Source organism: Toxorhynchites rutilus, chromosome 2, assembly GCF_029784135.1.
Source record: "Toxorhynchites rutilus septentrionalis strain SRP chromosome 2, ASM2978413v1, whole genome shotgun sequence".
NCBI classification, from domain to species: domain Eukaryota; kingdom Metazoa; phylum Arthropoda; class Insecta; order Diptera; family Culicidae; genus Toxorhynchites; species Toxorhynchites rutilus.
The window spans coordinates 45,847,805-45,871,618 of record NC_073745.1 but is presented as its reverse complement, the minus strand read 5'-3'; the positions used below and the strand labels follow the sequence as shown (position 1 = coordinate 45,871,618).

Below are 23,814 nucleotides of genomic sequence, written 5' to 3'. Positions count from 1 at the left end.
AAAGTTGTCCAAAAGTTGTAGACATAGCGTAGAAATAAGAGCTTTTAATCAGAATTTAAATTGAGATTTAAAGTCTTCGTTAACAAATAAATGAAGAAAAAGCTACACGTGGAAGTCTCCGTAGTAACAACGGTTGCGTGTCCGTGTATAAAACAAACGACCCTGGGTTTGATCCCAGGACTCGTCATTGATTGATCTTCCAATGAGTCTTTTTCAAACTTCATAGTTCAAAAACTTTGTAATGAAAAAAAAGATCAATTTTTCATATTTCAGATTTTTCATAGAAACGAATTCATAATCAACTCGAAAGCCAGCTATCTGTTTAACACAATATTCCAAGAGAGTAAAAAATAATAACTGTTATAAACTTATCTAAAAAAATTACTTCATTTTACAAAATTTGTCTACTTAGAAACATTTTTCACAACCTAGTTAAACTTGCTTTTTGATTAGTGCAATGCATATCCTCTAGTTTTAAGCTCAATCAACATTCAATTCAACAATGTTTGACGTATGGTGGCGCTGCGTAGGACTGACAAAAAATTGGGATATGACTTTATTTTAATTTTTGGAATTTTAATGTTTTGCAAGATTGTAACTATTTTAGAAAAGCAAAAAAAAATATCTTCATCATAGAACAATTTCACATTATTCTCATTATATTATGTATTACACGGATAACTTTGTTATTGTGTGCGATGTAATTTGTGAAGCTGTAGAAGATTTTCTTAGATATGCGTTGTTGTTGCTAGAAAGCTACCACTTATTTCTATAGCGCTGAAGTAGAAGACTAGAAGAGCGGAATCTACTCTTCTAGTCTCCATAGTTTTCCGTGTCAACGAACAATTTCGCATCTCTCGTTCACACTTGAAGAAATTAATGTGATGCACTTTTTAGTTTTTTATAGTTTTTTGATAGATTTGCGTGTGCATGACGTTTCAGCATTACGATTAATTTTATATTGTAATTTATTTGTTACAAAAATAAGCTGATTTCGGTCGTGCTAATAATATACATTTTGTTGTTCTAACAATTCAAATCGTTACTCATGTAATCTAATAATGTATTTTACAATATCCTCTGTATTTACAGGGTAACTTCGATATGACGTACATTTTACTTTCAAAATTGTACGTTGTATCGAATTGTACGTTATATCGAAGCATGATAAATAACTTAGAAACGTAGCTTATATTACTTTATTTTGTTGCTGTTTGAGTAAGGTTGATGAATAAAATCAATAAGAAGACGAAGCTAACTTTTCTCAGGAAGTTTCCCTTCGTTCTGTTGATTGAAATTTGATTCATTTAGAATCCGGAATCACAAAACAGTTGTATTTCGGAATTGGTTAAAGTTACAACACAAGCTTTAATATCAAAATACAGATAATCTATTGTTCTTTCCGAAAAAAAAATATAAAAAAAAATTTTTTTTTGGGCTTTGATAATGTGTACGTTATATCGAGTGACGTTATATCGAGGGTACGTTATATCGAAGGTTCCCTGTATATGCATCGTTTTGTGGAACATTTACAATTTTCCTTGTACATATAATGAGTTCATCAGTAAATTTGAACTAGTGATATATCATACTAGTTCAAATTAACAAAAAAACGTTAAAAAAACAAATTTTACTCAACCACAGATATTTGATAGTGATATGAACTTACGTTTTAAACGATGTAACCATTCTGTACGACAACTGGTTGAGTGGGAAATCCGCTAGGAGACAACAAAAGGTGACCACAAATCAGAAAAAAAACCGTTGTTTTTTTTCCTTCCATCGGCGAAAAACTTGCTCCTACGCAAAGCGTACTGCACATCGTAATAATCATAACCGCCGTTGTTACACTTCTTGTACCGAACGAGGGCGCAATCGTTCGCCTGGCTATGAATATTATACTGTCGCAGCTGGGGACCAACATAACGCCGGATCGTTGTGGAGATGCTGCCATCACGACGACGATGATGATGATGATGATGATGATGATGATGATTATCATCTGCCCCACTCTCTCTCTCTCTCTCTCTCTCTCTTCATCTGGTCGTAATTGTTCTGCTTTTCCAAACGTGTGCAAGTACTGTGGTGGGTGCTTGTTATTAATTGCGCGAGGAAACGAAGGAACTGGCGCCGCAAAATTTGTCACATGAGAATGTGTTCCTGGCCTTAATAGACAAGGCATGCTGCTGCAACACAGACAGCGTTCTCCCTAGTTATGACTCATTAAACAGCCCAAACAAATTCGCAGAAGAAAAGTTTATCTGTTTTCAACTTCCTGTGTGCACATTGGCACACAGCTTGCACCTTCCCATGCTGCTGAACATAACTAAATTGAAGACGTCGAGGCTGTCAGACTGTGGCAACAAAAAACTTCGTTGAATTCGGTGAGCTCCATTTGATCGCATGTAAAATAAATACCTTTAATTAAGATTACTCTCTCCCATTCTGTCTCACATTTGCGTTCGCTTCCGCCGCGGTTCAACTTCTCCAGAGTCATGGTTATTCTGCGCCAAAAGGGCCACAGCGGACATAATCCGAATTGCTGCCCGCTCGCCAAAACATAAAAGTAACATATTTTCATTTTCGATCTCGGCGCGGATGGCCATCGGCGGCGGCGAACTTGGCCAGCGGAAAGGGATTGTAAACCACTCGTGGGAACGAACCCGATTGGTTTATTGTTTTTCCTCCACGTCATTTTTTCCCTCGCTCCGTCTGCTGTTTGTTATTTTCCATTCATCGGACCGAGGGTTGAGGATTATGGCCATCGTAAGAGGCTTTGTGCTCCATTAGCGGAGTGCAGCCTTCGATGGTTTTCCGATTGACGCATATCGATTTGATAAACAACACGGAGGCAAATGCCCGTGTTCGGTCGAGAAAAAAAAGTATAATCAGCCTCATTCCTTACATTGCAACAGTTCGGAACATTCCTGCCAGGAAAGAGGACCTTCGAAAAGGATTAGCCGATATTTCATCGCTCCAAGCACGTTCTTGTTTCTTCTCCTTTCGAGTAGAGTGTATATCCCTTTCCGAATGAGTTTGGCCCTCGGTCAGGAATTAAAAACCAACGTCTTCTCGGGTTCGTCCTCACCCTCCCAACCGAAACAAGGGTGACATCGAAGAACCGCTCGTCAAGAAGGATTAAAGTGTAATTAAGCTTGAAAATATTTCGGATAGCTAGCAACGTCTTTAAGACACCGGCCGGAGGGACGAAACAAGCACCGCAGCGCACACAACAACCCGTGTCACCAAGTTGGGTCAATACTCTCGTACTCCCGCCGTTCGCCGCCACAGGAATGTCACCCCGATCATCCGCCCGAGCGCGTCCACAGCGAGCGAGCGATGACGAGAGCGGAGATAATAAAAATTCCTAGCGTTTTCCTCCACTGTTCAGTTCCGTCGAACCGGAAGTTCCGACACTAAGCCACTTTATCTCGTTTTGGATTTTGGATCGAAACAGAGATACAAGTGTATGAAGCTGTGTGGAAAGGTGGCGAGGGGGGGAAGCAATGTCACTTTTGGTTTCTGTTTATTCCAACGATATAAATTTTCGCGGCGCACAGTCCGCAGCTGACTAATTTCGCGAACGCTACAACAACAAACCCGGAAAAGGGCATAACAGCGCGGCAAAGGATCAGCGCGCTGGGGAGATTAATTGCCGAAGTTTGGCCAACCCTCGGCAGCGGCAACGGAGGCCATTATCATTATCCCCCCGCCGTTTGAGGTTGAGGTGAAATGAGCAGCACTACTTGGGACCGCTGACTTTTGGCGGCCATCGTTTTTGAAAAATTCGCGGATTTCGCGATTTGTTTCGATCACACGATGTAACAATTTAGAGTTGGCATTGTTGGGTGGCATCCGGAGGAAAAATTGTGCTTTTTAACATACACTCGACAAAAAATTAAAGCAACAGAGTGCGAAGTCGGAAATTCTAAGTTATTTTTCACATGCTGTAACTTCGTGAAAAATAAACACATATAAATGATATATGCATCATTTGAGAGCCCCAACTTTCAGGTATTAGAATATTTTACGTACATATTTTTATCTCGGTGTGTGTAGATGTAGTGAACAACAGTACCGGGAAGAAATAAAAAATCGATTTTCAATGGTTTTTTCAAAGGTTTTGTGGACTAACACATTTTTTTTAACCAACTCAATCGCGAATCCAATTAACCTTCCAACCAGCTTTCATTTGGTTCCTGAATCGTTCCTTTAGGACATTTCCATACAGAGATGATTCGTTTTTATGCGTTTGTAGGATTGCAAGGAGTAATGATACTCACACGCAGGGTTGCCAAATATAATTTTAAAAAAATCAGGAGAGTTCATAATGAGTTGTCCGGAAAGTACGCGCCGATTTTTGGAAAAACAGAAGCGTAATTTTTATAGGAAGACACAAATTTATTAAAATTTATATGCACAGTTTTGTTCCACAAATTTCAAGTCGCTCAATAATGGTATCCTTCCAGAACACGTTTGCTTTCTCACCGAAAATGCTGTCCATAGAGTTTTCATTTGAGAGTACTCTTCAAGGACCTGAATCTGAAAATCAATAAAAAAAATATTTTATTCCAGCCAGACTTCAAAATAGTTTGTAGTGTCATTAAAGAGACATGAATTTAGACATTGCGCTGATGAAACACGATGCCACATTGATTAATGCTGGAAGTTTTTTCCTGGATTACATATTGCATAATTTCATATTGTTTTTGAATCATATTTGCTCTTATATTATACGTATAAAGTCTGCTATTCTTGAAGTAAAATTCTGGAGTAAGAGAAAAAAATCTCGTAACACAATCCACATAGTTCATTGATCTAATTTGTCTTAACGACACTGAACTTTGTGTTTTGTCATTGTGAAATTAAAATCATAACAATTTTTTCAGGTGGAATAAATGAACTTTTACAATAAATCGATAACACTGTAAATTATGGACGAAATTTTCATTTTTCATATCGAATATGTATTCAACGTAATAGAGGAACACTTTTGTGAAAAGCATTAAAAAAATTGGTAATAATTTTATAATATTACTAGCTGACCCGGCAAACGTTGTTCTGCCATATAAATTACTTCTAGTGAATATTTTTTGAATAAAACACAACTAATGTATTGTAAGTATGTTTAAATGTTTTTAACGATCCATATAATATATCGATTGTGATCGATGGAGGATAGATTCCACGTGAATATCGAGCAGGTACGTGAAGGTTTGACCGTGTATTGCATTGGACCGTGGGAAAATGGACTTCCCGAACCCGAGTGTGATGTGGAGTTGAAGATGAGATCTATGATATTCAGAAAATGGAGCGGTTTAGACGATGACCACCAACAAAAGTTGAACAAAAAACAAAAAAAAAAAACATTTTCATTTTCATTTCATCACACCATTTTCGTTCATGAATTCTGAAACCAAAGATACGCCAGACAACTTTATTGGAGCTGAAGTACAGGCCAATTCGGCACCTTATTATTTCGTCGAAGTGATTCAATCAAGGAGTATTCACATCGGTATTCTGAATTCGAAACACATCCATATTGTTTCCTTTTTTCACAGACTTGCAAATGTATTTATTGCTCTTCACCGAACTGCAGAGTTTGACATTAATATGAACATTGAATGTTTGCTCAGCTGAGGCGAATATGGTACTACCCAACGATTTGGGATATCAATGATATTTGTTGATATTTTACCATTTGCGCTTTACAGAAATAGCTCAATGTCGAATTGCATGGCAAGGCTGTCACCTTTGCACAACCCGATTGAACGTGAATTGCGATTCGTTCGGGTAGTTTTGATTCGATCGGATTTTAGAATACAGGAGGATAGTTGATCAGAAGATATTCTTTATTCTTTATTCTTTATTCAAATTTAATTTGTAACTTGAGACTTTTGTCTCTTTAATTGTTACACTGATTTACGTACAAATGGTGCATTACTGATTATTAAATTATTAATTATTACTTTGAAGAATTTCTTGAGTTTAACAATTAAAGTGCTCTATACATTTCCTCTTAAATAGTGTTTGTGATTTAACAAGAGTCAACTCATTTGGCAATGAATTCCAGTGTGAAATGCCTCTCACGAAGAAAGAGTTACCATACCTGGAAGTGAAGTGTCGTGGAATTGCATATTTTTTTGAGCGTGAACTTCTTAGAGTTACTAGTTTTTCGTGTAAGTAGCCTGGAAGTTTTGTTCTTGCAAGATTGAATAAAAAGATGCAACATCTCATCGGAGCAAATTTGCGAAATGGACAACCAATCAGACGATGTTGAAGGTGAGAAACTCTGGCAAATCTACTCAGTCTGAAAACATATCGAACACAAGCGTTCAATGCTACTTGTAGTTTAGATTGCGCAAAAACTGATGAGTTAGATAAAAGGAAATCGCAGGCGATGAAGTGCGGCAATACCAGGCTTTTGAAAAGCTTAAGTTTAGTGTCAGTGCTGAGGAACGATGTGGTAGCATACAATGTACGAAGGGTACCATACACTTTTCCACATTGTTTAAAAATAAATTTATCAAAGCAAAAGTTAGATTGAATAATTATACCGAGACTCAACCCGCTTTCAACATATTGAATTATTGAACTATTCAACTGCAGCACTGGTTTGAGAACGTTATTGGATTGCGAGTTATTTATGAATAATGCATTGGTTTTATTGGCATTCAACATAAGTTTATTTCTGCACGACCATTCATGTATTCTGACAAGGTCTCCATTTATATTTCTTGAAATGGTCGATGCTGTATTATCCAGGCAGTCGAAGTATATCTGGACGTCGTCTGCAAAAATGTGTATTTTACAACATTTTAGAACATCAGGAAGATCGTTAATATACAATGAGAATAAGATTGGTCCTAATATCGAACCTTGGGGTACTCCCGAGGATATTGGAAGAAATCTAGAATAAACATCGTTACTAAAAACGGTCTGACTTCGTCCTATTAGATACGATCGCAGCAATGTCGTTGCATGACTCGAGAAATCAAAGTTTTGCGACAGTTTTTTACACAAAATTTCGTGGGAAATCGTGTCGAAAGCTTTTGAAAAATCAAGAAGTAATAGGACAACAGGTCGACCCTTATCCAGAATAAGTCCTATATCATCGAACACCTTCAGCATTGCGGTTTTTGTGCTGTGATGGGGACGATATCCAGATTGCATCGAACTTAGCAGGTTATTTTGATTTATATGATGACAAATTTGGTGTTTAATAATTCGTTCAAATACCTTGGACAGCGCACAGAGTATACTTATAGGGCGCAAATTTTGGATGTTATTAATGTTTGCCTTTTTTCTTATCGGAATTATTTTAGATTTTTTCCATTCGTCAGGAAAAACACTTGTAGTTATGATACAATTAAATAAATGAGTAATCGGTTTGGCCACAAGCGAAATGATTGCTTTCAAAAATTTAATTGGAAGAGAATCAAGACCTATTGCATTGGATTTTATATGGTATAAAGTAATTATGACATCGTCTTCATTAATCAAATTGAAATAAAATGAATTTCGGTTTGTTACAAATTGATTGACATTATTCTCAGGGGAATTTCCAGAAAAAGATAGATCTAGAATTTCCGAGGAAATTACTATATCCTTTTGCTCATTGCGTATTTTGTCGACTAATCAAACTAAAAAAATTGCGTATTAGGCAATCCTGGCTTTTGTCACTCAACCGAATACATCCAGCAACATGTTGGACGACATACCTGTACTTTTGTAATGGAGCTCATTAAAGACTGCTTTTTTTGTTTGAACACACGTGCACACGTTTAAACAAAGGCTGTGTAGGTGTTGCCCATGATAGCGTCTCGCAAGTGAATGTATTCTTCCTCGAACCGCTTCTGTTGAATGTGTCATAGGAAAAGCAAACGTTCGCTCTTTACCTTTGCGGATATGTTGACCATGGATTATTGGCACAGCCGTTTCGGATGAGTTCGGCCACGAACATCGTGACACGAGATTTTTATATACATAGATGATGATTTTTTATGGAAATTTCAGCACTTGTATAAAAAAATGGTTCAGTAAGAGTCAGGCCCACGTGTTTTGAACAATCAAATAGCATGAAGTAATTATTTTCAGTAAAATTATAACGAATTGAAATGCATTTGAGTGTACTAATCTGATATAGTGTTTTTTTTACGCCAACTACAATATTTAATATATGTTGACAATGTACCTGCGATAACGCGAATTGCCCGTTAAACGAAAGAAAAAGCGAGCATTAAACAAATACAGCCCGGAGAGTTTTTATATGTTTATATATGTTTTATGTATTTTGTGTATGAAAGTTCTCATTTCTATATTTTTACGTATAATTTTCATTCAGATTAAAATTCAGTGGTAAAAAGTACAAAAAATCAGGGAAAACCAGAATTATTTCAGTAAAACCAGGTAAAATTGAGTGTTTGTCAGGGTATCAGGAAACGTTCAAAAAAGTTTTGGAAATCCTGAAAAATCAGGAAGGTTGGCATCTTTGTTCATACGTATACATTAGGGTGGCAATGGATGTATGGAAAAAATTTCATCATCGAATTTCAAAAACCGACCATTTTTTTTTTCCAAAATATATATTTTTATAAAGGCTCATATGGCGTTAGCCTCACGGGGCCGGGAGTTCAATACAATTTTTCTTATTATCTATGTTAGTAATATGTAACCGATTACTCGCGGTTGGCTCGAGGTTAGTATTACAAGTGTTTTCGTAATTGGGATGTTGCTGTCTCCAATGCTCTGTACGTGTGCTCGACACAGGATACTTCCTATTGGGATGCAGCTGACCATTAATCAGCAACGCCCCCCTAGTCTGTACCCCATATCTAGCGTGGTGCGTCTTTCTCGACAGCTCATCAGCTCGTGTAGAGTTGTCATGAGCGGTACAACCTTTGGCTCTTGTTGAATGATCAGTGGACTGCACAACCTTTGGCCCGTGTATCTGTAAAGAGTGTGTGTATGTATTGCCGCGACTAAGTAAAAGTTTATCGATCGGATAGGAGGGATATGAAACGGGGACACAACGAAGGACACATCATTAAACGTTGACATCGGCGTTTCTGAGGAACAGGTATAGATGAAGCAGAAGATCAGGATCACGTCTACCTAAGATATCCCGGACGGGGATATCCGATTGTCTGCCTTGTGCTCTTAGTGCTCTAGAGAGCTGAGAGCGAGCAGCATGGAACCGGATACACGACCAGACAACATGCTCGATGTCGTGGTAGCCATCGCCACAATCACAAAGATTGTTTGCTGCGAGCCCAATGCGATAGAGATGCGCGTTTAGGCTGTAGTGATTGGACATAAGCCGAGATATCACGCGAATGAAATCACGACCTACATTCAATCCCTTGAACCATGCACTCGTCGAGACCTTAGGGATAATCGTGTGTAACCAACGACCGAACTCATCTCCACTCCACATGCGCTGCCAACTTACGAGCGTGTACTGACGAGGAATGTGGAAAAATTCATTATAAGCAATTTGCCTTTCAAAAAGTGTGCCTTCTAAAGCGCCCACCTTAGCTAGCGAGTCCGCTTTCTCATTCCCCGGAATCGAACAATGAGAGGGAACCCATGCTAAGGTAATCTTGAATAATTTTTCGACCAAAACACTCAATAGTTGTCTTATTCTTGTTAGGAAATAAGATGAGCGTTTATCAACCTTCATTGAGCGGATTGCCTCTATTGAGCTGAGACTGTCTGAAAAAATAAAATAGTGGTCGATGGGCAATGTTTCAATGATCCCCAGTGCGTAGTATATCGCACCCAGTTCAGCAACATACACGGAACAAGGATCTTTGAGTTTGAAAGAGGCACTGGAATTTTCATTGAAGATGCCAAAGCCAGTGGACCCGTTTATGAATGAACCGTCAGTAAAGAACATTTTATCAGATCTAACTATGCCCCCATATTCTGCCGAAAATATCGGCGGAATAGAATCTGAGCGTAGATGATCTGGGATTCCATGGATTTTTTGTCGCATGGACAGATCAAAAATGACATGTACATTTTGTTTATTGGCCCAAATTAGTCCCAAAAAGATCGATTTTCGGCCAAATTTTTTTCGAGATAACACCAGATCTCGTTTGATGCATGTTTAAGTCATTTGGCATCGAAAAAAAATTTCGATTTTCTAAATTTCCTTGGAAGATTTTCGGGGATCAAAAAATCAAAACTTTGAACGCTTTTAGGAACCCCTAAATAATGTCCGATTGAGCAGAAACTTTGCACAGGTCATTTTTTTTGGGTCAATAAACAAAATGTACATGGTCGGTTTTTGAAATTTGACATGACCATTTTCACTGCCGGTCGAAACCCATCAGTAGACCGATGGACAGATATTAGATCCGATGGACAAAATCCATCTAACCACAAAGTGACAGCACCCTGTCAGCCGAAGGGAAAAGATGGACGAATTACCTTCGCATTTTTGTTGTTGTTGTTGGGCAGGCGGTGGGTTTCGTCGAAAAGTTGGCGTAAAACTCTTACTGCCCAAGTAATCTACACTTTAAATGGCTTTTTCAGAATTGAATTCCTTTGTTTCTTCCGGTTCACTTGTCAGAGCCAATCTAAATGCAAATGCTGTATATAACATGCTGCTGGGACGCGACCGTGTTGATGTCGTTGCGCGCTCGTGGGTCAAAGATATATTTCTTTTCGCCGAACACGTTTTACAAGGTGATACGTCGTCTCTCCGGGGGAAGGGAAGATGTCGTGCGAAGGCGTCCGAGCGCGTAACAGCCGCACCGAGACTGTTAATTCGCGGTATTCGTGGTTTAGACTGAGGGGGAGGAAGTGCGTTTTTAGGACGTGAATCGTGAATCCTAAATTCCACCGGGTGGAAATTTATTCATGGTCACTGAATATCGGCGCGATTATGAACGCGACAGTTTACAGCGCGGCCACTTGCATTCCCACAACCAATAATCGGCGCGTGATCTTCGCGCAAACTTTTGCAGCCCTAAAAACGCACCCTTTGGATTTAGGAATCCCGTGAGGAAGACGTCGTTCAGAGTTGCGAATATTCGCGGAGAAAACGCCTAGCAGCACAAACAAACAAGTGGAGGGCGGCAAGAAAAATTGAATAACAAGTTATGTAAATTATGACTCAAGCGCGCTTGGTGTATGCTCGCGTTGTTATTTGCAAACTTTGTATTTATTCCCTCGGCTCGGCTGTTGCTCCAGCTCCATTCATGGAGTTTGTTACGCCCCTCCTTCATTTTTTTCCCCCGGTCCCCATTTTACACCGATCTTGTTAGCATGTTGGCCGATTTCGAGTGAAAATTTATCATAATTGATTTAACCGGCAGACGGTTCCAGCCGGGTGCGCGCCTCTTCTTCCGCGAGAGCAACGCGAGGAATCCCTTCGCGAGCTGAAAATCACACAAAATTCGTGGAAGATGCGGCCAAAGGGTGCGCCGAGCAAACACAACAGACGGAACCGAAAGGCAACACAAGAAGCAGACGAAACAAAAAAAAAATAGTCGCAATCAATTCTGGATCCCCTTCGGTTTAAATTGAATCGAATCGACCGAAATTCGAGTCAATTGCTGTTTACGACTTCTGGACGACTTCTACGCCGGAGATACGGTTCTCCGCTCGCGTGGGGATCGTGTATGGCCGTTGCAGCCTCCACTCCACGCCAAGCGAAGAAGCTTGATTGCTGTAATCATGATTTTTATTAGCAGCGATTTAACTTTGGGGGCCAGGCGTTGCGTGTCGTGGTTGCGGCGGCATCGTCTCGCGGGAGCTCTTGGAATTCGAACCCAAATCAAGGGAAAAATAAATTGACCTAGATAAATGCCTCCGAAGTTCCATCAAACATTTGCCATCCAGAGAGTATGGTAGATGCGGTCACGTCGTCGTGGAGAGGTAAACAGCAAACTGAGGAACAAAGATTAGCTTGGCGTTCAGCGCATGAAGCGGAGCACTTGACGTCGCGTAGCCACCACCGAGGAGCTAATTTGAAGCCATTTGTCTTGATTTTGCAGCCAGCAGTGGCGCGCGCGTACGTGTGCCCTTAATGGATCGTTTTGGGTAATTGGAGCAGAAGGCGAAATCGGTTTGGAACCCGATTGGAACCAATTGGGAGTGATTTCGCGGTCCACGAGTCACAGAATCGATCGCTTGAACGGGTTTTCCGATGAACGGTTCCAGAAAGTCTCTGGTTAGAGGGGGAAGAGGGGTCGGTGGGTGTATAGCCAAAAGAGATGGCATTTGGCGATTTGCGTTATCCGTAAATTAGCCTCGAAAGTGCGGTTTGCTCCGGACTAAGCCAAGATAAACTTCTCAATTCGTTACCCAAACGGTTGTTTTTGTTTCACTGGTTTATTAAGCTGGGGATTACGGGACGAATGTTCGTGATTTGAATGAGAGAATGCAACTTTGGTGTACTTTTTCGATGAAGTTATATAAACAAATGTGATTCGTCACTCAGTTTCTTACGGAGGAACGATAACAGTTGAAACAAATATTTGTGGATGTGTTCTCTTGTATTCAAGTATTGATAAAGTTTCGGCACTGGAGTGAAAATTAATTTTTGAACATTTTTTCGTATATGTTCGTTTTATTCTACTCAAGCATTACTCCATACATACATTAAAAGTGACTCAAATGATTGACCTAGTTATTCTTTTTTAAATTATAAAGGTTTTGAACATTCAAGTTCTACTAACCTTGAAAAAAGCAATTTCTAAATATTTTTAAAGAAAAAAGACAAATCAAAGACAATGATTTGGCTATCATGTGAATACAGCAGAGAGTTTAGAAGACGCGATTACTAGTCAAAAATTGACGATCATTATTTACCTAGCGTTTATTTCGTATATTTCAAATTCCTGTCTTAGAAAACACAATAATCGCCAAACACATTTTTCATCAATTGAAGTGTTTCAGACGCATTTTTATTTTTTTTAAGTTTTGCGTTAATTCTAATAATTAACGGTTACATTTTCTGCCTTAGTTTCCCGTCATTATCGCTGTCTAAATACAGTCGACAAAACAAAAATAAAAAGAAACAGAGTGCGAAGTCGGAAATTCAAAGTGATTTGAAATCACCCCTTCGCCTTTGATGATGTATAATTCAATAAATAATTATCGCAAACCGAAAAGTAGTTTTGACTCAAATGAATTCTGTATAAGGATAATTTGTTACTATGCCGAAACAAAATTATTCTAATTTTTTGCATCGAGTTCAGAAAGTGCCAAAAAACAGTATTTTCATACCGTTTTACAAAATTTTTCCTGTAGTTCTGCAAATTGCTGTAAGTTTTAATGTTTGCATGTAATTTTTAACCGAATGTATTTCATCAACAATTGTGAACGTTTTATATTGATACGCTTAGCCGTTTTTTTTCTAGCCGATCGTTCAAAGTTTGAAGTAAATTAGATGAGCACTTTATAGCAAATTGTACCACAAATACAGAATGATATGCATGGTAGTACTCTTCAGTATTCATTTTTGTAGAAGAACTTTCCCAAGACTTACCCGTTTTCCGATCTATATTATAAAATTGCAAATCTGAATCAGAACAAATTGCTTAATGACATACAAGTTCTACAACTGTCTAAACCGATTCTATAACATGTTAACAAACGCAACATTTACCGTGAGTGCTACAATGTAGCATACTACGTAAACTTTCCTCTTTATTATCTCAACAATTACTATATTTTGATATTTTGCAAATTTCCAGTCTGGATATCCAGGCTATTACTCTCTCTCTCAGTTTGGATATTTAGAATATACGTCTCTCCTCTCTTTCTCAACTCTCTTCTGCCTTTCCTCTCGCCTCTCTCTGTTCTCCTCTCTTTTCTCTCTCTTTTTTCCACTTTCTCTCCTCTCTCTCTCTCTCTCTTTCTCTCTCTTTTCTCCTCTCTCTCTACCTCTCTCTTTTCACCCCTCTCTTTTCTCCCCTCTCTCTATCTCTCTTCTCTCTCTCTTTCTCTCTCCTCTTTTTTTCCCTCTCTCTCTCTCTCTCTCTTTTTATTCTCTCTCTTTCTCTCTCTCTCTCTTTCTCTCTCTCTCTCTTTCTCTCTCTCTCTCTCCTCTCCTCTTTCCTCTCTCTCTCTCTGTCCTCTCTCTCCTCTCTCTCTATCCTTTCTCTCCTCTCTCTCTCTCTCTTCTCTCTCTCCTCTCTTTCCTCTCTCTCTCTCTCCTCTCTCTCTCTCTCTCCTCTCCTCTTTCCCCTCTCTCTCTGTCGTCTCTCTCTCTGTCCTCTCTCTCCTCTCTCTCTCTATCCTTTCTCTCCTCTCTCTCTCTCTTCTCTCTCTCCTCTCTTTCCTCTCTCTCTCTCTCTCCTCTCTTTCCTCTCTCTCTCTCTCTCCTCTCTCTCTCTCCTCTCTCTCCTCTCTCTCTCTCCTTTCTCTCTCTCTCCTCTCTCTCTCATATCTCTCTTCTTTTCTCTTTTTTTCTTCGCTTTTCTCTCTCTCTTTCTCTTTTTCTTTCTATCTTTTACCTTTCTCCATCTCTCTCTTTTTCTATATTTTTATAAAGTGTTTCGGAAATTATAATATTAATTAATTTTTTTTATCCCTTTTGTTTATTTATTCAGGCTCATTAGCATTTTAGCTGTAACAGAGCCGGGTTTTAATCGTGTACATATTACATGTTTAGTTTTCTATAAATTGCAAATTACACATTAGTTAGTAGGCATTTAGGCGTAATTTTTTTACTAAATCGTATATTTTTACAGTCTCAGTTACATAAGTTTAAAGGAGACAAACTCCTATCTGCATTGTTACAAGTATATATAAACATTTTTCATTAATTCTAATGTTAATGAAGTAGAGAACCGATTACTCGCGGTTTGCTCGAGTTTAGAAGGGTGACATTTTTTTTCAGGAAAAGGAAGGGATATAAGGATATGTTGACAATGTTCACACTAACATTCGCACTCACATTCATCATACTCAATTCTTAAGCCTATCTTATATCTAATTCATAAAACATTAGATAGATTCGTGGTCGCTACGGAAGAACAAAAGTTCCACTGACGAAAATCTGTGTGCTATCATAAAGGTGGGAGAAGCCTAACGACGAACAATACCACTGCGTTTATTCACTTTGAAAAACTAATTAACTAACTGATGGAATGCTTTCAGGAAGTGGTGCCCAATTTTTCATCTGCAAACAAAGTGGAGTATCACCGCTCGATAATCGTTTGGTGCTCATTCAAAATCTTGATATTGTTCCACTGTCATCTTCACTTTCGAGTCCATTATTGTTTCCAGTTTCTTCACCTTCTGATTCATTAAGGTGTTAAATATTCCTTGATCATTTTCATAAAATAGATTCTTACCATCGATTTCGGTTAGTGCCCAACAACCATCCTCCAACGAAACACTGAAATACAGAGTTTGTAACTAACACTATTGTCTTGACGGAAATCTATATTGGATTTTTTTTTTTGGATATCACGAATGAGCAATACTTTTTCTTCAAATTATGCGGATTATAGGCATGAAATTCGACACCGTTCTTGCATCAGCAGCCGTGCGTCGTAATAGTGAAAGCATTCGCGTGAGGCGAATCGAATTAGCTCGAAAGGTAATTTAATATTTGATTATGAGCTGTAGACACCAGCTATCGGCTGGTAGCGTTTGCTCCTCTGGCCCGGAAGGGAAGAAGAGCTTCGGTTTACGACTATCTCTCCTCGGAAGTGTTTGCGAAGCGCGCGGTGGCGTTGGCTACCACCGGTCACGTAATGGACATCGTCCATCATCTTCTTCTGCACATGCCACACGCGAGTTATCATGTGGGGATGCAAACTGTTTGCCTGACCCAGATCTTATGCCCTCCGAACTCATCGCCCACCGGTCAAAACCGGCTGGTTGGGGATGGAGTTTAGCTTCGGGCGCAAACAAAACGCGCGCACTGATCGACTGGAAATGGAGAACTGTGGGTTTTTTTTCGGGAGGGCATCACTGCACTTCGTCAGACACTGCCTCGAGACAAAGGAAAATCAATCTATTTTTATGATTCTCCCCACATTGGAATACTCCCGCAACCGTCGCGCAGATAGTATAAGTTTCAATCGTTTGCTCATTCCCCCGAAATGGCTGATAATTCCGTGAGGTGTGCCCCTCAGGGGGAGAAGATTCCGAAACGTGCCCACATAAAACAGCAACAAAAATCCTCCGGCTCCAGGGAGGAAAGTGAACCGATTAGAGGCGAGAAATTCGAAAGACAATCATTCCATGATTGAAATCAATTTCCCTTTCGTTATTAGTTTTCCTGGGAGATTGTCTGTCTCGCAGCCAGTCGCTCGGGGAGAATGCATCTTCTCCCACAACCCCCTCGAGGATGATTGGCTCATAAATATCCGCGAATCCTGCAGAGCAGAATACAGAGGCAAGACAATGACTGTCGTCGGTGTGCATCGCCGGGAAGAAGAGGTGTGTGCAGGATCGATATTTTTCCAATCAATCATCCGCGGTGGCGCCCCGACGCTTGGCTGACGGTTGGCGTGTGGGTGTCTGTTTGCGTCTGTTTGTCTACCGCGAGCCTTCGCGATAACATCGCCAGATGGGCCACAGATAGTCCCCTGTCGGCTGAGGGAGAGTGACGCAAAATCGATGGCCGCAATAATGAATTTGATGGTGGGAGTGAGTGGCCCGGTTGGTAGATATACGATCGGTAGTCGTTAAATAATGGGGCTGGGAATGATGTTCACAAGCTAATAAGCCATCAGCCAGGGGCGGTAGGAGAGAAAGGTACAAAACAGGTTCGATCCACGCATTTGATGTGACTTGCTCGCCATTTATTACCCTTTGCCGGGGTACTAATCGCTTGCATGAGGTTCATTCGGAAGCTGCAGTCGATCGGCGAATAAAGTTTTAATTATTTGCATGACATTTGTCGGGTCGTTGGCACTCGTTAGCTGTTCCAAGCAGAATGTTGTAAAACCTCGAACGGGGCTAATTAAGACGCGATCGATAAACCGATCGAGCTAATGTTCGCTGAAACCAAACTTTCGCTAAACTGTATCCAATTTCAAACCCCGTGGAATCAAGATTTATGGAGCTCCCACGCAGCACCAGAAAAACAGAACAACTGAACTCACTAAAAACTCGTGACCATGAGCACATATCTTGATGCTACACGCACGCACTCTCACTTACAAATTGCATAATTTAGTCTAATAGCCTGTCAAGGTGTGTGATGTGTACGTATGCGGAGCTGACTCACATGTGTTTTTCCCTCTCTCTCTCTGTTTTATCCAATTACAGGACCGCCACTTCAAGATGAATAGCAACGGCGAACCGCACGTGGATCCCTCCCAGGACTACGTCCTGCTGCTGGGCTACGAGAACGCCACCCACACGGTGCTGCGGTTTCGGCGCAAGCTGGATACCTGCGATACCAATCAGGACGTTCCCATCACGGTAAGTGTTTCTACGGGAGGTGGGGGTTGGTTTTAATTCGATGCTGCACCTGCAGGTACCGAAATTAAGTTCTCTGTACGGCAGCAGTGGCTGGTTGCCCTCCTCCCGGGAAATGTTGGGGATCGTTAATAACGTACCCTTTTTCACTGAGACTGATGGCTGTTGTGTGGGGCCCAACGCTTTTGGGGGAGATTTCTTTGTCTGTGCGAGTTGGACACGTCTGATGGATACTGAGATGGTGGCACTTTTTGCGAGGTCAAATTTGGGATTTACATTATATTCTGAGCTAGATGAATTATATGTTACGTGTGAGATAGTTTGATAAATTAAGACTCTTCGGGAAATTGATTCACATTATAATAGGACCAATTTATCCAAGTTTAACCCAGCTCATCTAAAAATTATTTTTAAAATGTTGTGGAGAAGTTCCTAATCAATTTCAATTTCACTCTCTAAAAGCAATGAAATAATACTGACCCTTTTTTACTCCTCAACCTTCGTATACTGGTAAATATAAATAAACCTACATATTTTATACATCCCTAACTTCGCTTCGATTTTAATTTACTTTTTGAAATGTTACCACATCATCGTATTTCATATTTAGAAATTAAACCGCTCAAATGCTTAATATCAAAGTCACAAAACATTCATCCACACGCAGAATCCTTTATGATTTTTCAGTTTTTATTCACATTTTTCATTTCAAATAAGTATTCAAAATGTAAAGAGCGCTCCCATTTTTTTTTTGGAAATTCTATTTGTTTTTTAACTTTGTGACCCAGTGTTTTTTTTAAAGTATTTTTTTAAAGATGTGTTCGAAGGTGTTTTTTTGTATATGTATCATCTTTTTCAGAATGTTCAGAGCATTTCGCGGTACAAATACCATATTTTTATTTTCTGTATTTTTTTCTACTGTTTCAAATCATTGTGCGGAACAAAACAATATTTTTATTTTTTTGGTGTTTCTAAAATTTAGAAAAAAAAACTTTTTTTTTGAATTTTGAGACCTGTTGTTTTCCAGAATTTTTAGAGCATTGCGCGGTACAAAAAAATATTTTATATATATTTTATGTTTTTTGGTATGCTCACATTTTTAGAAAAAAAATGAGATTTAGCACTGCTTTTTGTGTATACATGTGTTTCTTTGTTTATGTGTGTGTCATTTTTTAGGAATTGTTTGAGCATTTCGCGGAACAAAAAATCTTCTTTTGTATTCCTAAAAGGTTAACGTAGGACTATCATTGGTTTAATGATCATTTGTTTGAAGTAGCATCTAAATCAATTCTCAATTAATCAAAATCACAATAATCTTTAAATATGGGTACCTGTTTGAAATTTCATCTCAGTTATGATTAATATGCGAGTGATTCAAGACACTGCTAGCGAAGCAAGATTTCCGTTCGCTTTGTGCACAACGTCAGTAAAAGCGACAAAATATCTGTCGCCTCGAACCAATCTACATAAATGTTGCACTCGCTCGTCCTGCCATACAACACCCACTTCCCGTTTGAGAAATTGTTGAGTAAATATCGCTTGCCGGCGAGCGATATATATATATATATATATATATATATATATATATATATATATATATATATATATATATATATATATATATATATATATAAAGGGATTTCTGTCTGTCTGTCTGTCTGATTCATATGGACTCGGAACCTTATATTTGTGGAATTTGTGGAATATTTGTGTGCAAATATCTGCAAGTGATTGAAAAAGCTTTAACAAGAATTGTGTCTGAAAATAATCTGATATTATCATGATGAGTTTTGTTAGAAATACTAGGAATTTTATAGTAAAAGGTTATTTCAACGGGGTCGAATAGAAGACCAATCAATGAACAGTTCTGTGATTGGACCCATTAACTCATTAACTTGCTCATAGTAAGAAAACGTGAATGTTTGAAGGTATTCATAACAAAAAACAAATTTTGGTCGAGACGAAGTTTGCCGGGTCAGCTAGTATGGTATAAATGGAAAACAAAATAAACTGAGATAAAACCTCATTTGTTTCCTTGAGGTTCATTTGAAAAAAAATTGACATTTTCAATTTAATTAAATTATTGTGTAAGTTTTTTGTTTAATTTCAAATGCACTACTTACTCTGCCAAAAATGAACTGTAAATGATTGAAACCCAAAACTATCGGTGGGTGTTTGTTTCAGACAGCAGCTCGCACATTTCCTTCGAAAATGTATCAAACCCTCGTTCCCAATTGAAGGAAAATTAAATGAACATGTAATTTATGATTCGATCGGTAGAAAATGTATCGAAGGACACATGCTCTTGTGAATTGATAATAATTGACGAATTTGATGCCAACACTACTGGCCAGCAGCTCCGTCTCTGATTGCTGTGAAACGTTGGGGATGTAAAGACATTGGTTATTTAGACAACTTTGCATACTTGATATCTCCAAAAAAATTGGACTTATTTTTGAAAACGGACCGAATTTATTTCTTTAGTTTTTTGCAAAAATAATCTAACTGATAATTCATAATACTTATAACATTTTGGTCGAAGGATGAAATATAGGAAAACTTAAGTTTTCTTTTGAAAAATCATGTTTTTAAGGTCACACTGAGAATAAAATAAATAGAAAATTGAAATTCATTTTTTCTAAAAAAAATTATTCTATTAACTTCTTATGATAATTATGTGAAAAGCCCATACAATTACCAACAAGTTATCCATAAATCGAAGATGGGCACGTTTCACTTGGAAAAAAGTTTTTCTAACAAAAACTTGACCATATTTTCTTTAAAAAAATACGACCAATCCTAATTTTGTTCAGAGTCAAGGATACCCTTCTTCTGATGTACGGGTTACTTGTTGGTTCTTCTATATGCTATTCATATATTTTGTTCACAATTAAAAAAAAATTTAGAAAAATAAATTTGAATTTATAAATTTTTTTTTTGTTTTTTTATAAATTGGTATGTATGTATTGGTAATTTTTTTTAATGTAAACCTCAATAATTTCCTATATTTCATTCTTTGATCAGAATTGTTCTGGTTTTGTAGTTCTCGCGTTAAATTTTTTTCGAAAAAAGGTGAAAAATAACATATAATTTCAATAAATTTTTGATTCAAAAACTATAAGACATATACAATTTTGGTCAGATAATGAACTGTAGTAAATTGCAATTGTTTCTTTCTAAAAATTTTCTAAAAGAATATCTATGTATATAAAAGTATTCTGTTCGTTTGCGGCGCGTTAAAAACTCGAAAAGTACGGAACCGACTGAGCTCAAACTATGATACAATATACAAAACAACCAAATACATCTAGGATTGTTGTTACAACATGAAAAAATGAAAAATTCAACTCAACCATGAAACCACAATGTGCCACAGCAAAGCGTGGCAGGGTACAGCTAGTTTTTATAATTTTAAAATAATTTGTTTTTGAGAAAAATGAATTCAAATTTGTCAAAAGGTTTTTTCCAGTGCATATTAAAAAAATATACTTTTTACAATTTTTTTTTACTAAAATTTCTGACTCAAAATCTATAATACTTACAACATTATGGTCAAAGAATAAAATCTGGAAAATTGTCATTTTCTTGAAAAACGCTAAAATTTTTTATAAAGTTACACTGAGAAAAAAAAATTTAGCAAATTAATTTTTCTCAAAAAATAATTTTTTGGTATTTTTTCAAGAACATTTAAATAATTTCCTACATTTCATCATTTGATCGAAATTTTATAGGTAGTCATAATTTTACGGTAATAAAATTTAGTAAAAAAATAAATAAAAAGCTTCGGCCCTTTTTTTAGAAAGGATTCAATTTTTTTTTTGACTAAATGACTAAATAACTCCCGCAACGTTTAACTGCAATCTGAGATGCTACTGTCACCAATTGCACGATTCTCTTCATATGTCAGACAAGTTACGATTATCTTCCGAGTGGAATAATGAACTGTGGACCCTTTCTGATAACCACACTCTCCTCGGTTATTGGCATCGACGCTGAGCCAATTGCAATCACGCGCAAAAAACGCGCATATCACCAAGCTAATAAAAGGGCCACTGCTGCTGCTGCTCTCAGCACAAATCGCTAATCTATAGATTGACCGACCGCTTTCCGAACAAAGGGGGGAGACCCGCAAAATCCCCAGCGAAAGACACTCATTTCACATTTCCTTCTCCGTCCTTCTCATCATTAAACCTCTTTTCATTGGAACGTATCAATTCTGATAGCCTCCCTCATCTTCCGCGCGCGCACACTAAGTTCTCACCCACTGTTCCAAATCCCTCCAGGACACCTCCCCCCCCCCAGGAAGCAGTCAACTTGAGCGCTCGGGCGAGTGAGAGGCAGACTCACTTTCCGGCATTAGGCCGAATCGGGGGGAGGGAACACTGGGAAGACGTGGTGATGAATTTATGCAAATATCAAAATTGCGCTGTGTTATGAATGCAAATTTAAATTATAAAACGCTTAGAGCGCTAGCGGAGGCAGGAGAGAGAGAGTCTCTGGAGGCTTCTTCTCGATTTCGGGCGTTTGTGATGAACTTCTGTGCTGTAGTGTGCTTCCCTCTCGGATGGCGGTCGGTGGGGTAGGGGTGACAAGAGTCGCGGTGTGGTTTTTAACTCCGAGCGAGACAAAATCCGACCGACCGTAGGTTGGATAAATCTCTGCAGAGTGCATGTTATCATAGCTCCGGTCCCAGCCCGATTTACTGTGTGGATTTCACAAGCGGTGTTTCGCAAGTGCGGCGAGAGGGAGAGGGAGGTCATCTTTGGGGTTTGGAAGTGCCGTAGAGTAAACGCTTCATTGAGTCCATCCTGCTTCGCGGCCCCCGGAAGGATGATGGCTTGTCCATCATCTACTATTTATGACCTAGTTGCGCTGAGGCTTGCGAGCAGCAGCAGAAGCCGGTCGACGTTGCCGCGGGAGGAACAGATTTAAATAAATTTACATTTGAATAAACTGATAATTGGAAAGGAATAGCTGCCGCCGCGCCAGCGGGGACCGGGAAGAGATTGACAATAATATATTCAATTGACAGGCCGACAAAGTGTTCAGGTCCTCGCCGTGCAATCGTCTCGTGATTCCGTTATTCTGTTTTCCTCTCGCTTATTTCCGTTTCTTTTCTTCCGTTTTCTTTTCCACAGAACGACACCATCCGGATCATCTACATGTACCACAACCGGGATCCGCGGAATGGGGCCCAGGCCATCGGTACACTGCCGGATCCGAATGAAGCCTTCAAGGATTCGGTTCCGATTTTTCTCACCCAGCGTGTTAACCAGGTACCGATCGAGCTGGACTCGCGCACTCGCACCCTGGAGCTGCGCAACAAAGACGTCGAGATACCGATGGGGGACGACAATCTGCGCTGGTGCAAGATGTTCAAGCTGGACCAGTTCGTGCGAAAGCAGCACATGATACGGGTAGGTGAACGCATTCAAATCAGTGCACCAGCAGCAGCAGCAGTAGCTTGGGTTTTTTCATCGCCTCCCCAGCCTCAATTATCATCCCCCTTCTTCTCAATGGGTGAAGTCGAACAATTGAGAGAAGCTGCCGCTGCTGCTCAGTGCTTTGGGTGCGGGAAGATGTTTGTCAGTGTGAGGTGGGGGATTCCAAAGTACGAACGCAATAAATTTTATGATGCATCATCAACGGGGTCAGCGCTAGACGCTGTGCTCTATTCTCAGACAATTGACTTCCCAGCGGTAACACAGTGCGGAGGCTGTTATTTGGAGAAGCGAACTAACGAAAGTGGGGCAGAAAATACGTTTGGATTGGGTGCAATTGTGATTTTGAAGCGATTTTAGAGCTGATGTGAACATACACGCACCCATTTCAGTGTTTGGAAATACAACAGAGATGTCCTTTTACTTAATGAAATAATTTCAAAAATTTTCAGGTATTCCATATCTAAAAAAATGATCAATTATTGTCATTCTCTGAAATTACCCACCCACCCTGTATTTCTATTAGGGTGACCGGAATAAATCGCCACAGTAAACAACTGCAACAGAAACAACCGCTTAGAAAAAGTGTAGTAGGCTAGAAATATTTGGCGCGGGAAAAACATCATGTGCCTCACATTTCTATTATAAATTTATTCTCTTGTTCTCGTTTTTCGAAATTTATTCTGAGGACAATGTAATGGGGACGAAGTCCCCATTTGGCGAGGATAAGGAATCGAGGCGGCCCATGCCGCCAAGATGACGCAATCCGAGTCCACCGCCGACCCGCCGTCGGAAGCGGCGGTGTCTCGCACGCAAACCTGGGATCCACTGATTGCCCGGTTAGTTTGAAACATAGGATACGATCCTTTAGCAATGTCCGACCGAGCTCTAGCGAGCGTCGGACGGTATACGTCTGCCCGGGGCGTTACGTTTGCCTGGGGCGATACGTTTGCCCGGTTAATTCTTGTTTTGAAAT

The 23,814-nt window shown here is 39.2% G+C and overlaps 1 protein-coding gene across 1 annotated transcript in view; it reads left to right on the top strand.

Annotated features, from left to right (window-relative positions):
- Positions 1–23,814, top strand: part of LOC129768887 (MOXD1 homolog 2-like) — a 65,976-nt gene that overhangs the window by 31,641 nt on the left and 10,521 nt on the right. Inside the window, exons 3-4 of the mRNA XM_055770826.1 lie at positions 17,245–17,400; positions 22,536–22,814. Of these exons, the coding sequence (XP_055626801.1) occupies positions 17,245–17,400; positions 22,536–22,814 (435 nt within the window). The remainder of the gene's footprint in view (positions 1–17,244; positions 17,401–22,535; positions 22,815–23,814) is intronic.